Source organism: Pelecanus crispus, chromosome 3 (genome assembly GCF_030463565.1).
Source record: "Pelecanus crispus isolate bPelCri1 chromosome 3, bPelCri1.pri, whole genome shotgun sequence".
Taxonomy (NCBI): domain Eukaryota; kingdom Metazoa; phylum Chordata; class Aves; order Pelecaniformes; family Pelecanidae; genus Pelecanus; species Pelecanus crispus.
In genome coordinates, this window is record NC_134645.1 from 128336682 (window position 1) to 128362058 (window position 25377).

General features: G+C 41.9%; 1 protein-coding gene across 1 annotated transcript in view; it reads right to left on the reverse strand.

Moving 5' to 3' along the window:
• Nucleotides 1–1196: 1196 nt before the first annotated feature.
• The window catches only part of PKHD1 (PKHD1 ciliary IPT domain containing fibrocystin/polyductin), a 275411-nt gene continuing 251230 nt past the window's right edge, over nucleotides 1197–25377 (reverse strand). Inside the window, exons 60-65 of the mRNA XM_075707750.1 lie at nucleotides 20653–20788; nucleotides 18166–18253; nucleotides 11751–11858; nucleotides 7066–7221; nucleotides 5579–5713; nucleotides 1197–1549 (exon numbers count right to left, since the gene is read on the reverse strand). Coding sequence (XP_075563865.1) covers nucleotides 1197–1549; nucleotides 5579–5713; nucleotides 7066–7221; nucleotides 11751–11858; nucleotides 18166–18253; nucleotides 20653–20788 — 976 coding nt within the window. The remainder of the gene's footprint in view (nucleotides 1550–5578; nucleotides 5714–7065; nucleotides 7222–11750; nucleotides 11859–18165; nucleotides 18254–20652; nucleotides 20789–25377) is intronic.

Genomic DNA, 25377 nt, shown 5'->3' on the forward strand with positions numbered 1-25377 from the left:
CTCACCATGGAATCAATCAGATTTCACCAGAAAATGATGCTTATGAACAGCATATAGTGCAGGAGCCAGGGCTGGTGAATCTATTTTTGAGCCTAGAACTGTGTAGCTCACTGACCAGCACCTGCCCCTCAGCTCCTTTAGCCTGAACTGTTTTGTTGCTGGTTTGGGTTTTGGGTTTGGGGTTTTTTTTCCAAATCAAGATTTCTTATCTTCTCTTCCACTGCTGATCTGGACAGAAACCTCACCTTCCTGCTTAAGTATTTTTTCTGCAGAGGAATATAAATTTTATCTTGTGCCATCAGGCTACCTTGCAACCAAGAACTTTATGGTACAGAGAGGCCATAATAAAGTCCCTCATCTTCCAGCTCAGTAAAGCAAAGCACAGAGGAATTCTCTGAGCAACCGAAGAACATCAGCATTATTATTATCATTCATAAAAAGCAGATTTTATAACAAGCCAGTGATTTAAGGGTGTTAGAAAAGAATGACATGGTGAAGACTTAACTCAGCAAAATACTTTAATTAAAAAAACCCCAAACAAACCAACCACAGACTTAACTGTGGAGGAATGGAAGCACTTACTCAAGTCACAAAGAAATGGAAGTTGAATACATGTTTGATTTTCGTCAGAAAAAGGAAAAGATTTATGCACATACTGAGGTTCTTTGAATGAAACTAAAGGCGTGATTGGAAGAAATGGGAAAATTCCTATATATTTGTATATATACATACATACCAATTGACTTTGCTCTAGCCACTAAGACTACATCAGTGTTAGCATAGTCAAGTGTCAGAAATCCAGTCATCTGCACTGTTGAATTTTTAGGCTAATCCTTGTATGCTTTTGAATGTAATCTCTAAGCCAACCTAGCTAGCCAGCTAGCACTCCTCCAAACAACCCGTGGAGAGAGTTTTAGAGGTGTCAGAAGAACTACTCTCAACAGGCAGTCTGGATGCACCCACCCTGCTTTGGAAACTAAGAAAGTTCAACATCATAGACATGGCCAGAGTCTCTCAGTTGGCTGCATATCCAGGTAACAGATTCATTCATACATGTGCAGTGGGGAAGCCTGGTTCCCCATGCTAGTATGTGTATGTTTTTCTCTAACCACAGAGACAAAAGACTCAGCTTTGCACTGACTGCAAGCCAGGCAAAGCTTGCTTTGTCGGTGGTCCACCACCTCACATCACTTCTGTTACACCTTTGCTGCTACCACTTCGACATGGTCTCCAACATCATTCTGAGGTCTGGGCATCCTTTTGGACTTCTCTCTTCCCTTGTTGTAGCCAGCTGAAGGCTGAGGGACATCCTTCTGGCTGGAACACCTTGGGACTGTTGGCTGCTGAAGTTCCAGAGAGTCACCAGGAGATGTTCCTTCACATGCTGGTTGGTGACTGTCACTGTTCCTAGCTGAAGAAAAGGTATCTCTGTTACCTGTCTTTTGTTGGACAGTGCTTCTCTTTGTCACTGACTTGACTTCACAAGGCTGCAGGTTCAGCTCCTCCAGTTGTCCTGTGGCATGTCCCACTGCTCCAGTTCCTTCCATACCTGTGAAAGCAAGACTTGTTTGTGCTTTACAATAATTGTAAGACCCTACCTTCATCTTCCTTACCCTTCTACGCCTTTACTGTGTGTTAAAGACATTAATAAAAAAGCATTTATTGTTGGGGAAATAATTTTAACTGGCCACAAATTTTAGTTTGACAGAAATAAGTTGTTAAAACTGAATAACCATAAGCTGTTTCCACAAATAAATCTACATCAAGCAAAACAGCTGGTTTGATACACTAACAGCTCCTAGAGCATCCTCCAATGGTTTTCAAATATTTCAATAAATGCTTAATAGCAAAATATATAGAATACAACTGGTTAATAAGCTATGTATTGCTAAGACTGATAATAATTTTAATACTACACGTCTATAAATTACATCAACTTTTTATGAATCAGGCTGTAATATAATGTAGAACTTTTTATTTCCAATATTTAAATCCTACTCAAGGCAGAGCCTGTAACCTGCAATGTAGTTTAAAAAATGCCATTGAAAAAATGCAGAAAAAGCAAAATATATACTATACATTTTTCATGTGGAAACAAAAAAAGTTTACAACTTAATAAACCAAACAGTTATCAACCACAGAGGCAGAATCACTTGTAGTGTTACAGCAGATGGCTTCTGAGTTGACAGGGTGTGCTATCATGTCAGCGCAAGATTGGCAGTCTGCTTCATTTGGATGCTAAAAACATTTGTAAAATTCTTGCAAGCCTCTCCCTTCCCCCCTGAAAATAGCATGAAACCAGCTCAGACCCCAACCTTTTAGACTCGTTCCAAATTCAGGATTAGTTCTAGACCACATCTCTCATGTGTTAGTGGACAACACTGGCTTTTGCAGTCTGTTCATCAGCATATATTATAGGCCCTTACCACAAATGATCCCAGAAAATGTGCTGTTACAACTCCTTATTTTTCAGGTTTGTCCTTGAGGTTTAACCCTTAGCAGGGTTTATAATAATTTTCCCCTGTCTTAATTTATTTTCTACAATTTCCCTATTTCTTCATGCTTATATTCACTTTTCCTGCTAAGAAGTGTTGCTTTTTTTCAACTTGTACACTCATAGCTTTCTATTTCAGGATTGTACCTCTTGGAAATCCACTGGAAAGTTGTCGGTAAATTTTCAGTAGTCACATGTTTCTGTGTATAACAGTTTTCCTTCCTAAGATTGCTTTAACATTAGGTAGTTTGCTGTTTTAAAGTACAAATTACATATATCACTAGGTTCAGTTTTCTTCTTTATACACATAAACAAGATGATTAGGTCATTGTCCCCTATACCAAAGCTTCATGTTATTTCTTGATATGTATTGATGCCCTCTTCATTTTCAAACATGCCATTTTCAACAGTGAAAATAGGCCTTTTCAAATAAGCTTGAATTAATGGAGGAGGCTAAAAGTTTTCTGGATAGGAGTAGTGTCAGACATGAAATATTGCCTTGAGATTTATATGACATAGTAATCTAAAATATCCTGATTTTTTAAAATTAAATACAAACTATTCAATATCAATAAAGCACATGATTAACTGGATTAAGTGCCAGCTAACAGACAGAGCTCAGGCAGTAATTATATATGGGAAATAATTCTCAGAGGTGGGGATGTGCGGCAGTACCACAAACTACCACTGAAATGAATGATATTCAGTGTTTCCACCAGTGATCTGGAATTAAAACTGAAATTTATTCTGATGAAATTTTGTAAAAGGTGGAAAAAATGGCAAACTGGTAGGAAGGAAGAAGGAGGAGCTGATCTGAGCAACCTAGGAGCAAGGGATGAAGACCCTGTTTGCAGAGTGCGAGAACCTCTTCAGGAATACAGCAGTGATTTCCAGGTGATGGTGGCCAAGGAGTTCAGGATAATGGTCAATAAGGTACAATTCCTGAAAGGACTGGAAATTGAAGCTAGGAAACATAAGCTATTGCAGGATACAACTTTTCAATGGTGAAGGTGATGAACCATCAGAATAAATTGCGAAAAGAAAAAAGAAACAATGCGTTCCTCCACCTCCAGGTGCCATTCTGTTAACCATGTGTTATTCAATCAATTACTTAATTCAAGAGAGAGAGAATTATGCGAAGCTGAGGACATTTTTTGTTACACCAAGGTAACAAGGTAGCATCTTGATCCCTTCTGCCTTGCAGTACTGCATGTCTATGCGTACAGCTTTCCTGATCTGCATCCTCAGCTACTTGTTCTAGGACAACGACCAGGGTCCCTACCTCCATTGGACTTTACACTGTATAAGCATCTATGAAACAGGAAAACTCTGCCTTGCAAGTCTTAGTGCGGTGATTAGTAATAAGGGCTCCAAACACCTAATTGTACTAGAAAGGTGGGATTTTTTATGGGGGGGAACAGCTATAAAGCAGAAACTAAACAAAAAGACTGCAGCTTTGATTTCTTGTCTCTCTCTTTCCAAAACCAACAACACTTTAAATAAGGGGAAATCAAATATTAGACATTTCCAAGTCATATGTATTAAATTCACTTAAGATATTGTTATCCTTGTTTAGATTTGAGCATATCAGGGAATCTTTTTGTCTTGCAACTATTCCTAAAAGACCTTAAGTGGCTGGATTGCCTTTTTCTGACAAAAAACTCTTTCCATGAATTATTTACACGATAGCTCCAATCAATGCTATACCTGTCAGCCTCCCCAGCCAAAATGAAAGTTCACTATGTAAAGGTGCCAAGGGAGAATGGCAGCCTCCCACTGCGAGTTTATAGACAGAACTAAGTCAGCACGCATTATGTGTCAGAGCCGACATCAGACAGAATCAGATCCTTTGATCTCAGACCTCCACAGGAAGCTTAGATCTCAGACAAATTAGATAAAAAATGAATTTATAGCAGATATGTATCCTAAGGCACACAGCTGAACACTGTGTTTTGGAGGAGTACAGCAAATATCAAAACACATAAACTGCAGAATTTCCTCTCTCCTTCTCTCTCTCCCCCTGCTTTAGTGATAGATGCTAATTAAAAGGAGATAAAGCTCCAGCTCACCTCTTCCTGCCTCTTATGTAATCCACAGACTTTGGGAAGGAGGAGGAAAAAGAAATTCCCAAAACAGAGTAAATGGGTGGTTCAGTGGGGTTATCCGAATGCCCTTAGATCTGCGCTGTTGACAGGTGAGATAAAAAAAAAAAACCAAAAAACAGCTACTATAAGAACATTTCACACTTGCAGAGAGGGAAGCCAGTGCTTTATGCTGCCAGCCACATGCCCCCAAGGCTGTCTGCTTTTCTGTGACCTCAGAAGGAGTCGTGTTTGATCAGCAGATGATGAAAAGACAAGTCTTGAGGAGGTGTGCGGAAGAGGGGTGCTTGTGGGAGGGACCCTGGAGAGTAAAGGGGGATGCTGAGTTGGGTGGGTGGGAATGGAGCCTCTTTGGGGTGCTGGCTTGGACTCACTGCTCAGAAAGCACTGCATAAAGGTCCATTAAATAGTGGAGGTAACGGAGACCATGCAAATGAGCCCTGAGTGGTTTTTCCTACCTCCAGTGCACCTCGCTTCAGTCCTCCACAGCCTTCAAACTTGTCCAGAGCTTTTTGAGCACTGCACAGTTAATGGTGCAGCACTTGGAGACCTGGGCAGGGAGAAGTCCTGCTGCTCCAGGCATGCTGGGGACGTTGTGGGAATGCTGGTCCCTGCCCTAATCCAAAAACATTAGGTGAAATCATGGACTATTTGAGTGTAAGGGGGATTATGGTGCTGCCTTCAGTGGAGTTAGGATTTCACACAAGATAAATGTAAAAGGAGGTAAAATGATAAATAGAAAAAAAGCAGGGAGGAGAAGAGGAGGTAATAAAGTGATAGACCTTCTGAGAAGAACTATGCCATTGGTCCTATACTAATCTATAGTTGAGACCTATACTGATTCTTTTGATGTTTGACTATTATCTATGATAATAGAATCATAGAATCATAAAATCTATGATTCTATGATAATCGAATCATAGAATCATAGAATCTATGATTCTATTAATAAATTTGAATTATTACCAAACTGTAGTCTCACCTTCTGCTACAGGAACACCACTTTTATTTTCTCCTTGGTTGTAGCAAGGCCGGTTGTGAGCTGCACGAGGCCATGCTTGTTCCTGTGGTCCTTTGGCAGTGGCCTGTGGTACATCAGCCCGCTCAGTCCTCGTTTCTGTAATGAAGCGTGCAGTTACATCACTCTCAATCCTGCCACAGCGCAGCAGCAATTATTAATTCAAGCAACAATATATTGATGGTGAATTAACAGATAATCTAGGAGTGATCAGCTGGGTTAGCTCAGTTGGTTAGAACACGGCGCTAATAACGCCAAGTTCACAGGTTCAGTCCCTGCTTACTGCAGGGGGGTTGGGCTCGATGATCTCTCAAGGTCCCTTCCAACCCAAAGCATTCTATGATTCTATGATTCTATTCTTTCTGCCCAAAAGCAGAGACAGTTGTTTTACGTTCATACCATCTTGTGTCTTGCCATTAGGGATCCCAGCTCTTCTCTTCAGTAAAATCCTACCTTATGTTGTCACCATGTTCAGCAACACTAGAAATTCAGACCTTGTTGCAGCTAGTGCTTATGATGCAGTTTAGGACAAAGACCCTTTAGCCTGGATTTGCAAAGTTACTTGAAAACAAATGTTTGGAGAAACTAGTGAGAAGGTCTTGAATCTAGTGGGAGATGTCGTCTTAATGGGGATTTGCATTTACTCCTCCACTATGGGTGACCTGTACATTTGGCTGGGTCCCAACTTCAGTTAGCATGTCCAAAAGGCCAAGTTATTGGTAACTTTTAACGTACCCAGAAGTTTAAGGTAGCTGTTTGGCAGTCAAGCTACCAGTTACAGTCACATCCTTTTATCTTCAGTTCTTCACTTACGCAAAGAGCTTTATGCCTTCTGCAGTGGGAAAGCCTCCCTGAGGTAGCTATATTTTTTTTAAGATCAATGCTAAAAAGAAAGCAACCTTAAGATAAATCAGTAAAGGTGTGGATTTGCTTGTGGGAGAACTCCAGAGAAGCTCTAGCCCTCCCGTTACCACTTGGACTCGTATGATGCTGATAGTGTGATATGGGATGTGAGCATGGCTGTGCCACTGTCGCTGTGTCATTCTCACTGCAGCTGTGTCTGCTCCTTGGTCAGCACCAAGGCTTTGCATGACCTCACCACAGCAATACTTTGCTGTGTCACCCTTCATCAGGAAAATGCAGTGGCTGAACAGATCATTGAAATCATAGTAAATATTTTCTTTGTTTGCCAATTCCTTGTCTGCACTATAGAAATCTGATTTTCATCATGTTTCACATACAGTTAAAACTTTTTTCAGCCAGGACTCAGGCATCTGTTATTGGCACAAAACTGTATAACCCTGAAACTACAAACTATACTGCTAATTACTGAACTTCTCAGAGCTTTCTCTGAATGCTGTTGTCTGAATCCTGTTATGGCCACTCTGGAGATTTGTTAAATAAACCAGGGAGTCTGCAAGTATGAATTTTAGTGGGCACTTCCAACTTACTGTTGCTTTTGCTCTTCTTGAACCAGCAGAATGAAAGAGTGAGGATGAATGCAGATGCTGCTGAACTCAGTATGACAACAAGGATCATGCTGGCCTTCACTCCCGTGGGGACAGGGAAGATGGTAAATGGCTGAGACAGCGCAGTAAACTTAGCCCCTGAGAATTTAAAGCAGTCAGAGTTTATTACAAAAGTAAGGACACAGATTTCACAGTTAAAGCACCAGGTTATAGCCTTTCAACAGTGAAGCTGTTGTTAAAAATGTGTGCAGGAACAGCCTATAAGTCTGTCTATGTCCACACCCAACATTAACGAACAGTATTTATTTAGGACTGAGTACCAGGACAAACCAAATATATAACTATACTTCTCCAATATATGTTTCAAGCTTTCAGTGTTTCCTGAAGCAGAGGCAGCCTCTTTATATTTAACAATCCTTAATATTTCTTCCATGAATTTGTCCGGCTGACTACCAAACCCAGAAAAGTATCTATTTCTGAAGCCAAACAGATCAGGCCCAGACAGAAAACACACACATTCTGCCTAGCATGACAGAGAATCATACACTCATAGAATCGTTTAGGTTGGAAAAGACCTTTAAGATCATCCAGTCCAACCATTAACCTAACATTACCAAGTCCACACTAAACCAATCAAGGGTAGACTAGACTAAACCATGTCCCAGAGTGCCACATCTACCCGTTTTTGAACGCTTCCAGGGATGGGGACTCCACCACCTCTCTGGGCAGCCTGTTCCAATGCTTGACCACCCTTTCCGTAAAGAAAGTTTTCCTAATTTCCAACCTAAACCTCCCCTGGCTCAGCTTGAGCCCATTGCCTCTCATCCTATCGCTAACTACATGGGAGAAGAGACCAACACCCACCTCACTACAGCCTCCTTTCAGGTAGTTGTAGAGAGCGATAAGGTCTCCCCTCAGCATCCTCTTCTCTAAGCTAAACAATCCCAGATCCCTCAGCCACTCCCCACCAGCCCTGTGCTCCAGACCCTTCACCAGCTTCGTTGCCCGCCTCTGAACACGCTCCAGCACCTCAATGTCTTTCTTGTATTGAGGGGCCCAAAACTGGACACAGTATTCCACATGCGGCCTCACCAGCACCGAGTACAGGGGCACAATCACCTCCCTGCTCCTGCTGGCCACACTATTCCTGACACAAGCCAGGATGCTGTTGGCCTTCTTGGCCACCTGGGCACACTGCTGGCTCATGTTCAGCTGGCTGTCAACCAACGCCCCCAGGTCCTTTTCAGCCAGGCAGCTTTCCAGCCATGCTGGAAAGAAGCTGGTTGCAAGAAGAAAGGTTCTAAGTCATACACAGTTTTTACAGGCTATACCTGATTCGTATGAATCTAAGTTATGGGGAACCTAGAAACATTCACTATCAGTAACCTTAAGTCCATGATGCAGAAAACTTCCAGTGAACTTGCTAATATTTTCCACCATGTCGATAATGGACATTATAAACATAAAAAAACAGTGTCCTTGCTGTTAGCATGGTAAACATTTAGTCTCCTGATGCACACAACCTTTGGTCACCCAGACATCCTAAAGTTTTCTGAAAATGAAGTCAGAATCTAGCCAGCCACTACTCATAGTTTCTGTGGTTAAGAGTTCATTTGGCCTTAGCATCGTAGCTTCAAGGACTGGAAGATGCCTAATACTGCCATCTTAAAAATCAGAAATATAGAGAGGTTTTGGCTCCCTGGACTACTTCCAAAACTCATTTTGAATGGAGATGTGCCTGGGAAGGACAGGAGTTTAACAAAACTGGCCTTGGTACTCTCCATAGACCAATTTGAAGGATGCGGATTAGTGCATCAACTCATCTTACTACCTGACTCATTATCAGTCCTAACCCGACAATTCTAATCATTTTGATGGATGGGTATTTCTTTTACTTGTTTGAGTTCTACTTTTAATAAAAATCTAAAAGCCTTTTTTCATCAATTCATTAAAAAAAAATCAGAAACACTGTCAGATGGAGGCTTGGAGACTAGGGTAAGTAGCTGTAAGTACTTTTATCTGAAACTAATTAGATTTGTGTCAATATTGTCCGCTTGAACAAAGCAGAGCTTCATCAGAACAATGTGGGAAGCATGTTCCAATTGGGAAAAATTTGCCTGCAGGTACAAACACATATGAACTTGACTTGAGGAGAGACAAGTAATCTCACAGATATCAAGGACTCTACACAGACAGGTGCTTAAAGGTGCTTCACACTACTCTAATAGTTTGTGAGTAGACTGCTCTTGGTTTTAATGGAAAGTGGATGGATCAAGTCCATTGGGATCCGTATCAGTTAAGTGAATATTACTGTAAAACAAGGAGCAAGACCATGCAACAGTGCTATGAACTGTCTACTCTCCCCGGGAACTACCACTAAAGAACTTGAGATTATTGCATTCAATATGAGCTGCATCTTCTGAGCTGTCTCCAAATTGCAAACTATGCCAGGGTACACACAGAAACCTGACATGAAAATGTATCCCAAACTTCTACTATTTGATTGTTTAAGTTCTGCTTGTTTATCTCAGCCAATAAGCAAATATCTTCAGTAAGAGTCTGGCAGTATAAAAGCCTTTATTCTGTCTCCAGCATGGTTCCCAATTGCAAACAAGCAAAGGGGGTTACTTGTTTGGTGTGTGCTTTTGCAATGCATATTAAAAGTGTACAATGTTCTGATTTACACAGGTGATACCTACATAGATGCACCAGCTGTCTGCATTGCTACCTGTAAACACCTCTTTGCAACACTCTGACTGGCTAAATGTTTCATAAAAGGGATCTGCATTTGACCTTTGTTCAGAGGAAAGAAGATTTTGTGACTCCCCTGAAGCAGATTTCAAAACACATCTCATTAAGCTGGACTTCCCACTAAAGAGTCGGATCCTGTCAGGTGCTGACTTTCCATCTGCTCTCACTGAAGTGAAGGCAATGGGAATTGTGGGTGTTTGACAGCATACACCCTCAAAATAGATATATGTCCCCCCTTTAAAGGCCCACCTCCAAGTACTCCCTGCACCTGAATTCTCCCTTTGCAAAGCCATGGGCAACACTCAATGTTGATTAACCACTTGTGAGTAGGAGGAACAAAGGTTTCTCATTAAAAAAAATTTGGATCTTCATTTAATCCCAGAATAGGAAGGGATTTCTTGGATTATAAATCCTATCCCATGCTATTGTGTGTACCGTGTTGTACAATATTGTTCGTTAAGCATATTGACCTCCATGCAAAAGCAGTTTGATCTGCCCTCACTATTCCTATCTATTAAGATAGGCTGTTCAGAAAAATACAGTCTACATGTAATCTTCTTCTAATTTTTTAGCTCAGATTTTTTCATTAGCCACTTCCACTTGGCCACTTCACCTGTCTGACGTATCTGCCCTCTGTTTTTTTCTGGCTGAAACAAGCCACGCTATCTTAGAGTGTTCTCAATAAAAATGCTCAGTCTGTAACTACTCCCTTTTGAGATCATCTCTGAACATGGATAAACAAAATTATGTTCAGTACTTCAAAGGAGTACTCATCAGGGCTTTTATGCAGTGGCACACACCCTGCCTTACCTCTCCTGGAAATATTTCTATCTGTTCTTCCTAGGTTTCTTTCCACCTGGTGAGTCTCAGGTTATATATATATATATATATATATATATATATATATATATATATATATATTTATATATGGAGATATCTAATCTATTTATATCTATATATCCATATATATACACACATATATGTATGTACATAATACCAGAATAGAGACTTTACACATGGTCTTACAACACCTATATCTTAATACAGGCTTTGGACTACATGTCAGACAGCGTGTTCCTGCTTTTCCATTGACTTGCATCAGCAGTCATTCTGAGACAAGAAACCAGCACTCTGACTCCTATATACCTTCAGAGTTAGATTTGTAGATAAGTTCAGGCCTTCAAACAGTTGGGTAGGTGCTTATCTTGTGCAGATGCCCTGAGGCTTTTACAAGCCAGAGTTCACGAGGTGCCTTATCCCCGAGATGTTGACATCCCCCTCAGCTGGTATTTCTAAGGAGGCATAAGCACATCTGCCTCTTCACCATTACTGGGTTGCTCAGAGGCCTCGTGCAAGTTGCATGATCTTGGAGGTCCCAATGTCATCTCTGTAAACTGTCAGGATACACCTAGTCAAGCTCAGTCCTGAAGGCATGTTCTGAATGTGCATAACCTGTTGCACCCGTAAAGATGACCAGGAGCTGACAAACAGTTGGTGAAAGGCAATATGAAAATAACTGGGAGCACAGATGGAAAATTTCTGAATACAAACAGGAAAAACCAAGGGAATGGGAGGACTCACTTTACAGAAAAGAGTTTGCTCGGGCTGTTTAGCTGACCTCAAGGACGTGATTCCTACAAAGGATTCATAGCTGGGGAATCCAGGAACAGACAGGTACCTTTCTCTGGCAACACTTCCCTGTACTAACTCATCTTGATTTTTGGGATCTTGCATGAATAGCACAGGAATCATTTAGCTCTCTTTCTGCCTGGGTAATGCCAACGTGGATGTGTAACAGAAGTCAGGGTATTCAGAGGTTTGGCGTTGCTCCACTCATTCAAACAAAGCTTGACTTTTTTAACTAGGGTTTTGAGTTTAGTTACCAAATCAAAAAACATGCAGAAAATGGAGCTTACCCGGAGGTGATGTGACAGTGAACAAAAGTTTCCAGTTTGTGCCTGAGCTGGAGACGGCCAGACTGGAAAAGCTTGCACATCCATCTATGACCTGCACTTGGGTGAGCCCTGCAGAGGAATAAAAAATTGCATTGCAATTAACAGCATCCAGATAAGTACCACCTAGCCCCTCAGAGAGTCCTTGTGACTTTAAGGGGACTTCAGGAATTCTAAATTTAGTGTCCTTCCTAATCATAAACATTTTGTCTAACCCCAGAATTTTCACCTAGAGTCAGGCCTTCAGAGGTGCTTGGACACCAAATTCCTGATCGATTGGAGGACCTTAGCATCTGAATCTTGGTTCCCTCAGCTCATTGTGAAATGGTATTTACTGTACATATCTGTATCGTGGGTGTGTAATATGAATACAAATGTCAAGGGGGTCAAGCAAAGGTAATGGGGACTATACAGATGCACTAGAAGGTTCCAGACTCTCAACTTTTTGATTTAACTCATGTCTTGCATGACTAAATATGTTACCAAGGTTAGGAGAATATTAGTGAAAGACTGATTATTTTCTGTCCTAAAGGGATGGCCTCAAGGAGCCAGCCACTGCAGCTAAGGGCAAAAAGCGGACTCTATTAACCCTTTTCTGATTTGTAGGTGTTTCACCTCATCATTCAGGCATATTACCTCCTGGCCTACCATCAAATAATTTTGAACTTTTCTCCAGCCCTCTCAGATGTTTTGAAAGGTTTTTGGCCATGAAAAATGTCTGTGGTGACTTGCCCTATGTTGCATGCCCTGTGATAGATGACCTAGATTTGGGCTAGATGATCTCTAAAGGTCCCTTCCAACCCAAAGCATTCTATGGTTCTGTGATTCTATGATAGTACAGGAGAGACTTGCAGCTACAAAGCTGGCAGGGAGAAGCTCCATGGGGAGCATTAAAATGAAACCCATGAGAGCCAGTTTCTCCGTCACTTTACCTCTTGTTCTAAGCTATCAGGGAATGCATTCTAACTCAACATTTATATTTGCTGTGGTTTTTATTTTTGTAGGCTCTTTTTAAATCTTCTAATTTACTTTGCAACTGGATCTCCATTTTATTGTGTGTATCTTTGAGCACCAGCCAAGTCCTGGCCTTTGAGCAACCCTGACCAGGTCTGGGCTTCATTCAGGCTCTTGGAGTGAGAGGGATAAAATCCTAAAGAGTGACAAATTTTAAATGTTGGTTCAGGTGGGGGTGAGAAGTCAGAACTTCCTTAGGATGCTGGACTTGCTCCAGTGTTCACAAACACAGGCTTTTGCCTGCTCAAAGACAACACATAATAACTATTTGCTTTATGAAGCAGGTGGTTTAACATTTTATTGCCTTTAAGCAGCACAGGTGAAGGGATATAAAGTCAGAATGTGAGGAGGACATTTTGTACTCTGCCATCCCCGTGCCCAAGATATTGAATAAAGTAGTGAAATAGCAAACATCTTTGTGAGACATCTTGCAATCCCAAATGCACAGGAGTGTTCAGCAGGTGGAGACAAGGCTTTTGATGGTAGGCCAAACTGCAGGACAATATCTCTCTGTTTTTATCCCATTTTTTGTGCCTACATCTCTATGATACAAACTACCCAGTGCCAGGATCTGTTCCTTAGCACTGAAGAACTGGCATGCCCCTACCAAATGTCTTAAACTCTTACTGCCTCCAAACAGAGATGTTGCATGCAGACTGCCTACTGAGATTACTTCCTTGCTGTATTGAGTTCTGAACCATGGCCAGAAATTGCCTGAGACAAGGTCTTGGGCAAAAGCATGCCAAATTTTAGTGATTTAGCAACAGAAATGATAAAATTTCCCCTCTTCATGATCCAGTACTATTTAATTTACTAATATATGAGTTAGTTTTGACTATATATATGGGTTTTTTTATTTTTGTACAGCATCTAGCACGCCAAACCCCCAATTTCATTGTGAGTCTCTAGGACCGACTGTGATGTATAAACAAGCAGTAATTTATACTGTGAATAGACTTGGTGGAGATGTGGGAACCTAGATTTCTCTAATTGCTCCATCCTGATCCTGGCTCATTTATTTATGTACTATGCATATGATCCTCCTTACGACAGTATCTGCACAGACTATCAAGACTTTTCTTGGCTCTAATACTCACTGTAACACTGCTTTTATAAGAGGGTCTTGTCAGCTGCATTCAAATACTTTATAATTGCCATTTCTAGTCTATGATGAAGCCTGGAGTACTGTACTGTACTTCTCAACAGAGACTATCTCAGCTTTCAAGCACATATGCTTCAAAGCTCAGAATATTACAGATATATATGGGAGTCTTCACAAAGAACTCTCAGGCAAGCTGGTATTTAACGTAGAAGCAAGCTAATTTGGAGCTAAACTACTTTCCATGAGGCAGTTTGGCTGCTGTCAGATGAAGCAGCCTTAGTGTGCTAGACGGGACCCATTTCGATTAAATGCTGCTTTCATATGCTTCAAAAGACGAGTGCAATAAGGACGTTTGTCAAAGGAAAAAGTGCAGCAAACTATTACATGCAGAACATCTGTACCACGCAGTTCATTCTTTGCTGGAGTTTATTGACTATTAATTTGATGCATGTATCTTTTAAAGAATGTGAAGTGCATTTCTCTTCAGTGACTTTTCTTTCTTTTTTTCCCCTCTTTTTCTCCTTTTCCTTCTTTCTATCATTTTTCTCTTTCTTTCTGCTTCCCTTTTTTTCTTTCTTTTTGTCTTTTTCTCTTTCTTTTCCCTTCCTTTACTCCTTCCTTCCTTCCTTCCTTCCTTCCTTCCTTCCTTCCTTCCTTCCTTCCTTCCTCCTTTCCTTCCTTCCTTCCTTCCTTCCTTCCTTCCTTCCTTCCTTCCTTCCTTCCTTCCTTCCTTCCTTCCTTCCTTCCTTCCTTCCTTCCTTTCCTTCCTTCCTTCCTTCCTTCCTTCCTTCCTTCCTTCCTTCCTTCCTTCCTTCCTTCCTTCCTTCCTTCCTTCCTTCCTTCCTTCCTTCCTTCCTTCCTTCCTTCCTTCCTTCCTTCCTTCCTTCCTTCCTTCCTTCCTTCCTTCCTTCCTTCCTTCCTTCCTTTCTCCCTTCCACCTTTTCTTTCTTTTACTGGTAGCCAGTAGCTAAACCTAACCTATGAGGTGTACCTCCCTGAAAAGGCATGAAAAACTACAAAACAGACCAAAGGATTTTTCAAACCTGTAAACCTGGAACTATGGTCAAGATAGGAAGAATTTCTACCTAACAGAAACAGGGACTGAAAGAGTTAGAAGCTCTAATCTACAGCATGAGTGCCACTTATCTTCTCCAAATGTGAACTTTGTAATTCAAAGCCAACACACAAATCACTTTTGTGCAAACAAAATGCTTTACTTGTAACAGGAAATGTCACTCTTCAATATGTGTGCTGTTCATTTACATTTAAAGATTTTAGCAATGAAAATTAGGATGCTTTATAATCAATATAATTTCCACTTTCTAGTTTACAAGCATATGATCATCCACAGGTTTTTGGTTCAGCGCTGTACTTAAACAAGGTTCTATATCTAAGCAAGTTCCTAGCCTTAGTAACCTCAAGGATAATACTCACACACTTAGAGTTAATCATGAGTTCATGTCTTTCCATAAATGAGGACCAGAAGGGAAACATTTAGATCCCTCATGAAAAACATTTTCATGTTGAAGTAGGCTAATTAAAAAAAAAAGGCAGTTCATAGAATCATTTAGATTGGAAAAGACCTTTAAGATCATCAAGCCCAACTGTTAACTTAGCACTGCCAGGTCCACCACTAAACCATGTCCCTAAGCACCACATCTACACATCTTTTAAATACCTCCAGGGATGGGGACTCAACCACTTCCCTGGGAAGCCTGTTCCAGTGCTTGACAACCCTTTCCATGAAGAAATTTTTCCTAATATCCAATCTAAACCTCACATGGTGCAACTTGAGGCCGTTTCCTCTTGTCCTATTGCTTGTTACTTGGGAGAAGAGACCAACACCCCCCTCGCTGCAACCTCCTTTCAGGTAGCTGTAGAGAGCAATAACGTCTCCCCTCAGCCTCCTTTTCTCCAGGCTAAACAACCCCGTTTCCCTCAGCCATCTTCATAGGACTTGTGCTCCAGACCCTTCACCAGCTTCGTTGCCCTTCTCTGAACACACTCCAGCACCTCAAGTGCAGGACCCAGCACTTGGCCTTGTTGAACCTCATACAACTGGCCTCAGCCCATCAATCCAGCCTGTCCAGATCCCTCTGCAGGGCCCTCCTACCCTCAAGCAGATCAATAGTCCTGCCCATTTTGGTGTTATCTGCAAACTTAATGAGGGTGCACTCTATCCTCTCGTCCAGATCTTTGATAAAGATAGTAAACAAAACTGGCCCAAATACTGAGCGCTGGGGAACGCTGTTTGTAACCGTCTTCCAGCTGGATTTATCTCCACCACAACTCTTTGGGCCTGGCCATCTAGCCATTTTTTTACCCAGTGAAGAGTATGCCCATCCAAGCCATGAGCAGCCAGTTTCTCCAGGACAATGCTGTGGGAAACAGTGTCAAAAACTGTACTAAGGTCTAGGTAGACAACATCCACAGCCTTTCCCTCATCCACTAAGCATGTCACCTTGTCACAGAAGGAGATTGGGTTAGTCAGGCAGGACCTGCCTTTCATAAACCCATGCTGGCTGGGCCTCATCACCTGGTTGTCCTGTATGTGCCACGTGATGGTACTCAAGATGATCTGCTCCATAACCTCCCCCAGCACTGAGGTCAGACTGACAGGCTTGTAGTTTCCCAGATCCTCTTCTGGCCCTTCTTGTAGACGGATGTCATGTTTGCTAATGTCCAGTCAGTTGGGACCTGCCTGGTTAGATGGGACTGCTGAAAAGTGATTGAAAGTGGCTCAGTGAGCACTTCCACCAGCTCCCTCAGTACCTTTGGGTGGATCCCATCCGGCGCCATAGACTTGTATGTGTCAAGGTGGTGTAGCAGGTCGCTAACCATTTCCCCTTGGATTATGGGGGCTTCATTCTGCTCCCTGTCCCTGTCTTCCAGCTGAGGGGCTGGGTACCTACACAACAACTGGTCTGACTATTAAAGACTCATGCAAAGAAAGCATTAAGCACCTCAGCCTTTTCATCATCCTTTGTTACTATGTTTCTCCTCCACATCCAATAAAGGGTAGGGATTCTCCTTTGCCTGCCTTTTGTTACTAATGTATTTACAGAAACATTTTTATTGTCTTTTATGGCAGTAGGCAAATTAAATTCTAGTTGGGCTTTGGCCCTTTTAATTTTCTCCCTGCATAACCTCACAACATCCCTGTAGTCCTCCTGAGTTGCCTGCCCCTTCTTCCAAAGGTCATAAACTTTCCATTTTTTCCTGAGTTCCAGCCAACGCTCTCTGTTCAGCCAGGCTGGTCTTCTTCCCTGCCAGCTTGTCTTTCGGCACATGGGGATGGCCTGCTCCTGCACCTTTAAGATTTCCTTCTTGAAGAACGTCCAGCCTTCCTGGACTCCTTTGCCCTTCAGGACTGCCTCCCAAGGGATCCTGTCAACCAGTCTCCTAAACAGGCCAAAGTCTGCCCTCTGGAATTCCAAGGTAGCAGTTCTGCTGACCCCTCTCCTTACTTCTTCAAGAATCAAAAACTCTTATCATTTCGTGATCGCTATGCCCAAGATGGCCTCCAACCATCACATCACCCACAAGACCTCCTCTGTTCACAAACAACAGGTCCAGCAGGGTGTCTTCCGTACTTGGCTCAGTCACCAGCTGTGTCAGGAAGTTATCTTCCACACACTTCAGGAACCTCCTAGACTGTTTCCTCTCCACTCTATTGTATTTCCAGCAGACTTCTGGTAAGTTGAAGTCCCCCATGCGAACAAGGGATAGCAATTGTGAGACTTCTCCCAGCTGCTTACAGAATATTTCATCCGCCTATTCATCCTGGTTGGGTGGTCTATTACAGGCTCATACCATGATATCTGCCTTTTTGGCCTTCACCCTTATTCTTACACATAAGCACCCAACCCAGTTGTTTCTGTCTGTACTTGGCCAGATCCTTTGCTGGAACAAACAGGTTGTCATTGACTCTAAGGAAATTGCCACAATTAACATTAGCTGAAAATCAAATATTAGGATTTCTAATTCTTCATTCTTTTTTTTGATCTAAGATATGTCTTTTCAAGATAAACTACTGAATATACTCCCTTTAAGCTGTCAGAGCATGAAAAAACTTTGTATAAGCTTCTCTTTCTCTAGCATATCACTGGGCAGTTCACCAAACTCCTACCTCCTTTTTTCAGCCCAAAGACTATCTTTGAAACCCAGTCTTTCTCAGGGAGAACTCCTAAATTTGTCACCATCATTCCACATAGCTGCTTTGCCATAACTCTTCCTATAAGTATTTTCTTAATACATCCAAACCTTTTAGCACAGCCTCTGAGGAGCCCTTGAGATGAGCTGATACAACCCAGGGTTCTGAGGGAGGCCCCAGTTTATCAACTCTTTGACCCTGGAAAGAGAACAAAAGAGAAGAATTAAGGTCTTGTATCCTCAAAACGAAGAAAGAAAGTTTTGATGGTTTTAGTGATTGTAATAATTTTTTAATGACCAGTGGGAGGGCAGTTTGCTTCTACATGTTATGTCACAAAGTTCACCATAACTCTTTAAGGTGAGCTTAAGCTGAGAGGAAGCAGTTCTGGCAGCTTCAGATCTGTTTCAGTAAAGTCTGGCAAGGTTTGCTGCTTCACTTGAAGTGTCTAGGGTCACACATCATGGTTTCTATGGTGTTTAAGTTCACGGAATGACAGCATGGTTGAGGTTGGAAGGGACTGCTGGAGGTCATTTGGTCCAACCCCTCTGCTGAAGCAGGGCCACATAGAAGGGGTTGCCCATGACTATGTCCAGATGGCTTTTGGATATCTCCAAGGATGGATGACTCCTCAAGTTCAAGGAAACTGAATAGATTCAGTCTATTTAGTCAGACTGAAGATTAAAGTTCCTCATACACTTAGTGAAATAAACCAATTTTGACACCTAAATTACCCAGCCATAATAGGTGTGCAGGACCTAGATCCCATAGTCTATGTGTATATAAAAATATCAACTTTCATTTTTTTTATTTTTTGAGGGAGCTACAGGTTCTCAAGTCTAGTACAAAACCTGAAACATGTCTGAAGAAGGGTATGAAACTCAGGGGAAGATTCAGCTGCCTAGATGTAAGTTTTGTGTGTCATTTCAGGTAGCCAACAATGTTTGACATCCAACACAGCTGGCTTGTGGAAAGGTCTTACCTTTCTGTAGGAGCTGGAGGCCAAATAGCATATTCCACAGCCTAAAATGCAACAGGGTGCCTACGTGTAGGGAACTGAAGTCAACAGAAAGAAGCTAAAAGTTTTGTCCCTCACAGTTTTAAAATCAGTCTCATGACTAATGGATATACAGAGCTGGCATTATTATAAAGCAACTTTGGATCCAGAACTAATGTCCAGAATGCTGTCCAAGCTTGGACGTGACACCATGCTACAGGATCATCACTGTAATCATAGACCCATAGAATCATTGAATCATAGCACCATTTAGGTTGGAAAAGATCTTTAAGATCAACAAGTCCAGCTGTTGACCTAACACTGCCAAGTCCACCATGAAACCATGTCCCTTAGCACCATGTCTACACATCTTTTAAATATGTCCAGGGATGGGGACTCAACCACTTTCCTGGGAAGCCTGTTCCAGTGCTTAACAACCCTTTTGGTGAAGAAATTCTTCCTCGTATCCAGTCTAAACCTCCCCTGGTGCAGCTTGAGGCCGTTTCCTCTTGTCCTATTGCTTGTTAGAATCATAGAATCATAGAATGCTTTGGGTTGGAAGGGACCTTGAGAGATCATCGAGCCCAACCCCCCTGCAGTAAGCAGGGATTGAACCTGTGAACTTGGTGTTATTAGCACCATGCTCTAACCAACTGAGCTAACCCAGCTGGTCGCTTGGGAGAAGAGACCAACACCCCCCTTGCTGCAACCTCCTTTCAGGTAGTTGTAAAGAGCAATAACGTCTCCCCTCAGCCTCCTTTTCTCCAGGCTAAATAACCCCAGTTCCCTCAGCTTCTCTTCATAAGACTTGTTCTCTAGACCCTCCACCAGCTTCATTGGTCTTTAGATACGCTCCAGCACCTCAATGTCTGTCTTACAGTGAAGGTCCCAAAACTGAACACAGTATTCTAGTTATTCTATGGATATACTATTGCTTGACCAGGAAAATGCAAATGATTCTATAGTAGAAAATAGTTGGAAAACACAAAAGAGGACATGAAAATATAAAGGAAACAGAAACATAGCATAAAGCCATGCTATGCAGATTTCATCTGACTTTGGGACTGAATCTAGTCCAACAACCCACCAACATCTAAGGAGTAATTGGACCTAGTCTGCTGCTTCCAGCACTTATGTTAGTACCTCTGGCAGTGCTAAATCAAATCATAGAGACATCCAAGCTTGCTTTAAACACAGCGATCTCTACACAGCACAGCTCTGCATGGCGTGGACTTGCTGGGGCAGACCAGGATACCCCATTATACCTGACATTGACAGTGTTCGTGATTGTGTTGCTGTTCCCACATTCCTCAATGATGTCCTCTAAGCTTTAGAGGCAGAGATCAGAAAACTGCACACAATCAATTCTACAACACAAATCTAACCCTTGCAGGAAAGAGCTGAAAAATGTGAACAGAGTCTGTCCTGGAAAATTTTCCTAGAATGCCCATGACTGCTTATTTATAGAGCTATCCTTTGCCATATCTATTTATAGAGCTGTCCTATGCCATATGTAGGTCAGTCTCAGCTTTTGGATTGCTTGGAAATGCCAAAATTGTACAGAATTAATAAAAACGTCCATTCACAGAAGGTCAAATCCTACCTTCCTGTCCAGGAAAATGATTTTTGGCTGTACAGGAAGCTGCTTCTCCGTTTCTCCATCTGAGGGCTGCACCTGAACAGAGATGTTATAGGGTCTCACATACAAGCATGTTCCTGGGTGTTGCTTGCTTCCATTTCTTTCACATGCAAAGGAATGTTAAAAAAAAAAAAAAAAAAAAAATCCGAAAATTAATGCTATGAAACCACCCAGTGCTAGTCTCAGAGGTAATTCACATCTTGCCTGTGTCTAGGAATGACATGTCACTTTCTGTTCACAGGATTTTCTACCTTTTTAATGCAGGTGGCAATACTTAGTGTCTTATGAAAAAGAAGGAGCACTATACCAAACCACTACTCATTTACCTTATTGTGGCACTTTAGTTTCTTGGATGAGAGCAGCATGTATGGAAATATTGAACAGACATCACTTCCAATTGGACAGCAGCACCAAACTAATAAAAAAAATCCTTTTGTTTCAATCCCCAGTTTACAGATGGAAAAGTGAGAAATTAAAAAAAATTAAATTATTTCCCTGTTATCACATTGAAAGTATGTGGCAGAGACAGGGATTTTATGGATTCAGAAACCCAATGCCTTAACCCCAAAGTCTTCATTGCAGTGCACGGATAACAGTGGAGGCTGCAAATGCTTCCTCTCCAGCAGAAAGATTTCCAGTGAACACCTTTGAGCTCCTCTAAAAACAAAGTTTCAGTTTCTCTACACAAGCACAACACTTACAGGGCTTTACTGCTTTTCTTTATCCTGCCATACCTGTGTTCTTACCGTTCATTATCTATGAAGTCTGCATACTGAAATATAGCAGTATACACACACCCTATTGAAATACATGGTTCTTTCCAAGACTGAAATTTAAATTAGAGCATCCCAGGAGAGGGCTTTTGCATTTGAATAAAGAATCAACACTTTATTCAGAGCCTGTATCATTTCATTACCTCTCCCAGTGCTTTGCGTCATTTAGTATCTCATATATATATATATATATATAAAAAATGTATATATATAAAAAACCTTCTAATCTGCAATTGCATTGAAGCGGCTGGGGGTTTGGTATTGTCTTGAAATGAAAATAGAAAAGCTACTCATTAATCTCTAGTGTTTGCTTAAAGGTGTTTACAAACAGAAACTAAATGGAGCATAAGTTTCCTTTGGTTTAACTCATTTTTTTTCTTTTGGAGGTTTGGTGGGGGTTTTTTTGGGGTATTACTATGCGTTACAAACCAGAAACTGTTTATACTGCAGCTGATGGGAAATGCTGGTCTGAACCACAGACACTGGGAAGGTCAACTAAGGATTTAAGGATACCTCCAGTCTCAAGAGCTAGCTCAAGGATTTAAGTTTCAGTTCTTGGTTCTTTTTTGTGAGTGGGAAAGTCTGAAAGGCAGCGTTATGTTTGAAATTCATGTCAAAGGCCCCAGTGCATTCACCAGTGCTCTTATCCACCTCCTTCCATAAATGTGCGTTCAGCACTGTGGCTGAAACTCACGGCAGGAACAATTCACCGAGTCAGTCCTGTTTTCATGGCAGAGGTCTGCACTTGCTGTGAGCTCCCTGGCTCCAGCTGAGTCCAGACAAGTATAGGTGAATCTCGGCATGGCTTCTGTAAGCCCAAAATAATTTTTTTTTTCTCTCTCCAGCTTCTTTAAAACTGCCAACAAACAGGAAAAACATTGGCATGAAATGCCCTCACTCCACACCCCGGGCCCTATGCGGCAAAACTGTGCTCATCTCACACTTAAAGGAAGGCTGCTGCAAAATGTGGTTGTCGGAAGTCGTTCCCACTCCCTAGGGTGAGTAATGGCAAAGAAAACAAAACAAAACGAAAACACACATGCATGGTTAAAAATTAATGTCTGTTTACAGGTAATTTGAATCCAGCTAACACAGCACAGGACGTGGTGTTTTATATCCCACAAGGTCTAGCCCGACTCTTGCTGTGAGGCCCCTGCCTTAGGATGCAACCCTGCGCACAGTGAGTTATGTTCCTGCAAGTGAGTGTCAGTGTGAAGGAGGAGGAGAGAGGAGCAGCCTGCTGCTCCCCTGGTGATTTGTGCTGGAAGGAAAATAGCCTTTCCTGGCATAGCTTTGCAGCTGGCAGGTGGGGACGGACAAGCGTGCCTGCAGCCTGGCAAGGGCTGGAGCAAGGAATGGCAAGAAGGGCACGCTGTTGTGTCGCTACCCTGAGGTCTCATGCTGGGAAGGAGCAGGCCGGTTTGCAATTCCCTGCTGACAGTGCTCAACGGGGAGCAGCTCTGTTGCTCAGTGCTTTGCAGCTCTTCTAACTGTAGGCACACAGGCAAGCAGGAGCTGTTTGTGATACCTTAGTCAGCTGGGACACCAGGGTCAGGACCCCAGATCCTTTCACCATCAGTGCTAACACATGTCTGCAGAACATGCTGAGACTCTGCAGGAGAGCAAATGTTGGCTCTTTAGTAGCAAGGAAATTAGAGGTCATGGAAAGTAGAGGGTCTACGGCAGGTATTAAGGCATGATTCAGAAACTAGGTGGAGAGATTTGGGCAGAGGGAAGGAAGTCTCCCTGAAATCAAGCAGAACTTGTCATTTTAATTATAATTACAATAATAACTATAATAATAATAATGATATTAATAACAACTCTAATAATAATAACAATAACAATAATAATAGCTATTATTATCAGTTATCTTCAAGGGGCAAGAGATCAGATGCGGAGCCTAGGTCTAGAGTCCGTTAAAGTCAATGAACACATCTATATTAGAACACATGTATCTATATTAGAAATAACAATCCTTGGCACTGAAATTTGATCACCTCTACTGTTTTACTGTCAGTCCGTCACAAGCTGTGGTCCAGGCTCAACAGCAAAGTCCAGGACAACTCTCAAATGGTCTGGAAGTTAATACAGTCAGAGAACATTCTCACTTGGCAGTTTGGATGAGGCCATGCTGAAATGGTGAGTAGGAGAATTTAATTTTATGGACATAGGCTGATCCATATCAGCTGGCCCTGGTGCCAAAGAACAGTCCCTGGCATATTTCATTTCCTAATAAACGTAGACAATGAAACTAACTGAACAGTTGTCTGGGTATGTCTGCCATGCTAATGTTGCAGCATCAGTATATCCTTGGAAGGGGAAGGAGATTGGGAAGAATCTGAGGAATGAATAATGTGTCAAAATGCATCATGGTCAAGCCAAAGAGATTTTTATTTTTTTGTTCTTGACAAGGTGGTGATTGCTGCTAAAGAGAAGACAGGCTACAAGAAAGAATATGATGTAGTGAATACAAGAGATAAGCAAGCTGAGGACTTGTGTAAGGCAAAGTAGGTGCAAATTCACTAGAAAGGCTGTCAGGGTTTTAGTATCTTCAGGTGAGAAGTGCATTCCCATGTCATGTGGTGATGAGGTTAGCCAGACACCAGGTACCTGTGTCCTCTCAGCTGCACTGTTCAGAGCTTTGTTTCCCCCTGAAGATCTTATCATTATGTAATAGAGACAGCAAAAGAGAGACACAAGCATCCACAAGATGGTGAGGAGTTGGAGATCATTCCTACTTTAAGCAAAAGGGCTATGTAAAGGTTTATTTTTATTTCCACAGATGCCCATGTTTTCACATGGTATAGAGAGAAATCAGAGCTAGAGGAAATAAACTCCAGTGGAAAGAAGGCTTCATCTTTCCTTAACAACAGAGAAACAATAAATACATAAGGAGATCATATCTCCTTATGAGGACTAGACTAATGGACTTGAACAGGATCCATGGTGTTGGACATTACTGATGTCTCCCTTCTTTTATGTAGGTTGAGTCAATAAGACCAAAATTTGAAAACCTAGGCACCTAAATGAATATTCTAGCCAGCACTAGCAGGGAGCTTTGAACAAAGACCTGTGCCCACTGTCCTGGAGGTCAGATGCTGTGATGGCAGAAAGCTAACAAGAGAACATCTAGTAGTGGAGAGAAGTAGCAAGGGGGCCTAGGTTGACAGTGAACTGGGATAAGAAACAAGTAACTGAATTGCTTCTGTGGGCAAGGCTGGACAAGAGGAGTATGTTTCTTTATCTAATCATTGTGAAGGGTTCCTTTCATAAAGCAAAGATGCTTTAGTTAGAAGCTGGATATTTTGTGGCTGTTGAAAACATCAGATAAGTTGGTTAGACTGAAAAAGTTCTGAAAAAGAAGTCCAATGCATACTCTCTTGGAATATGTGTTAATTAAAATACCCAGTCTTTTTGACCATCTTCTTCTGAGATTAGCTTTTGGAGGCACTGCCACCATCAGATCTCCATTTCTCCATTTTTCTAGAGACTGTCCCAGCTCCAAATGCCTCCCAGTCTAGCTTTCAGGAATTTTTTCTCCATTTTACAAATCAGTAAATATAGTCACAGAGCATGAACGCAGCTGTCCAGGAACACACAGACATGTCTCCCCCCTAAGGCCAGTCTTCTCCTCCTGCTCAGACAACCTTCATTTAGCACTTTTCAAACCCAGTGGCAGCAAAAGCTGAAGGCAAGCAGCAGCCTGGTGGATGCAGCTGGTGGAATCCAGGTTCCTGCAGTCTGGAGTGATAAGACACCTTAAAAAAAGAAAAGCAGGGAGACTGGAGAGTCTTAATGGATCCACTCAAGGGTGAGGTGGGATCACCAGGAACCTTTAGAAGAAGCAGGACAGAGCCGATGTATCAGATAGGACAGAAACATCCTCCAAATTCATCAGTGACTTCCATTAATT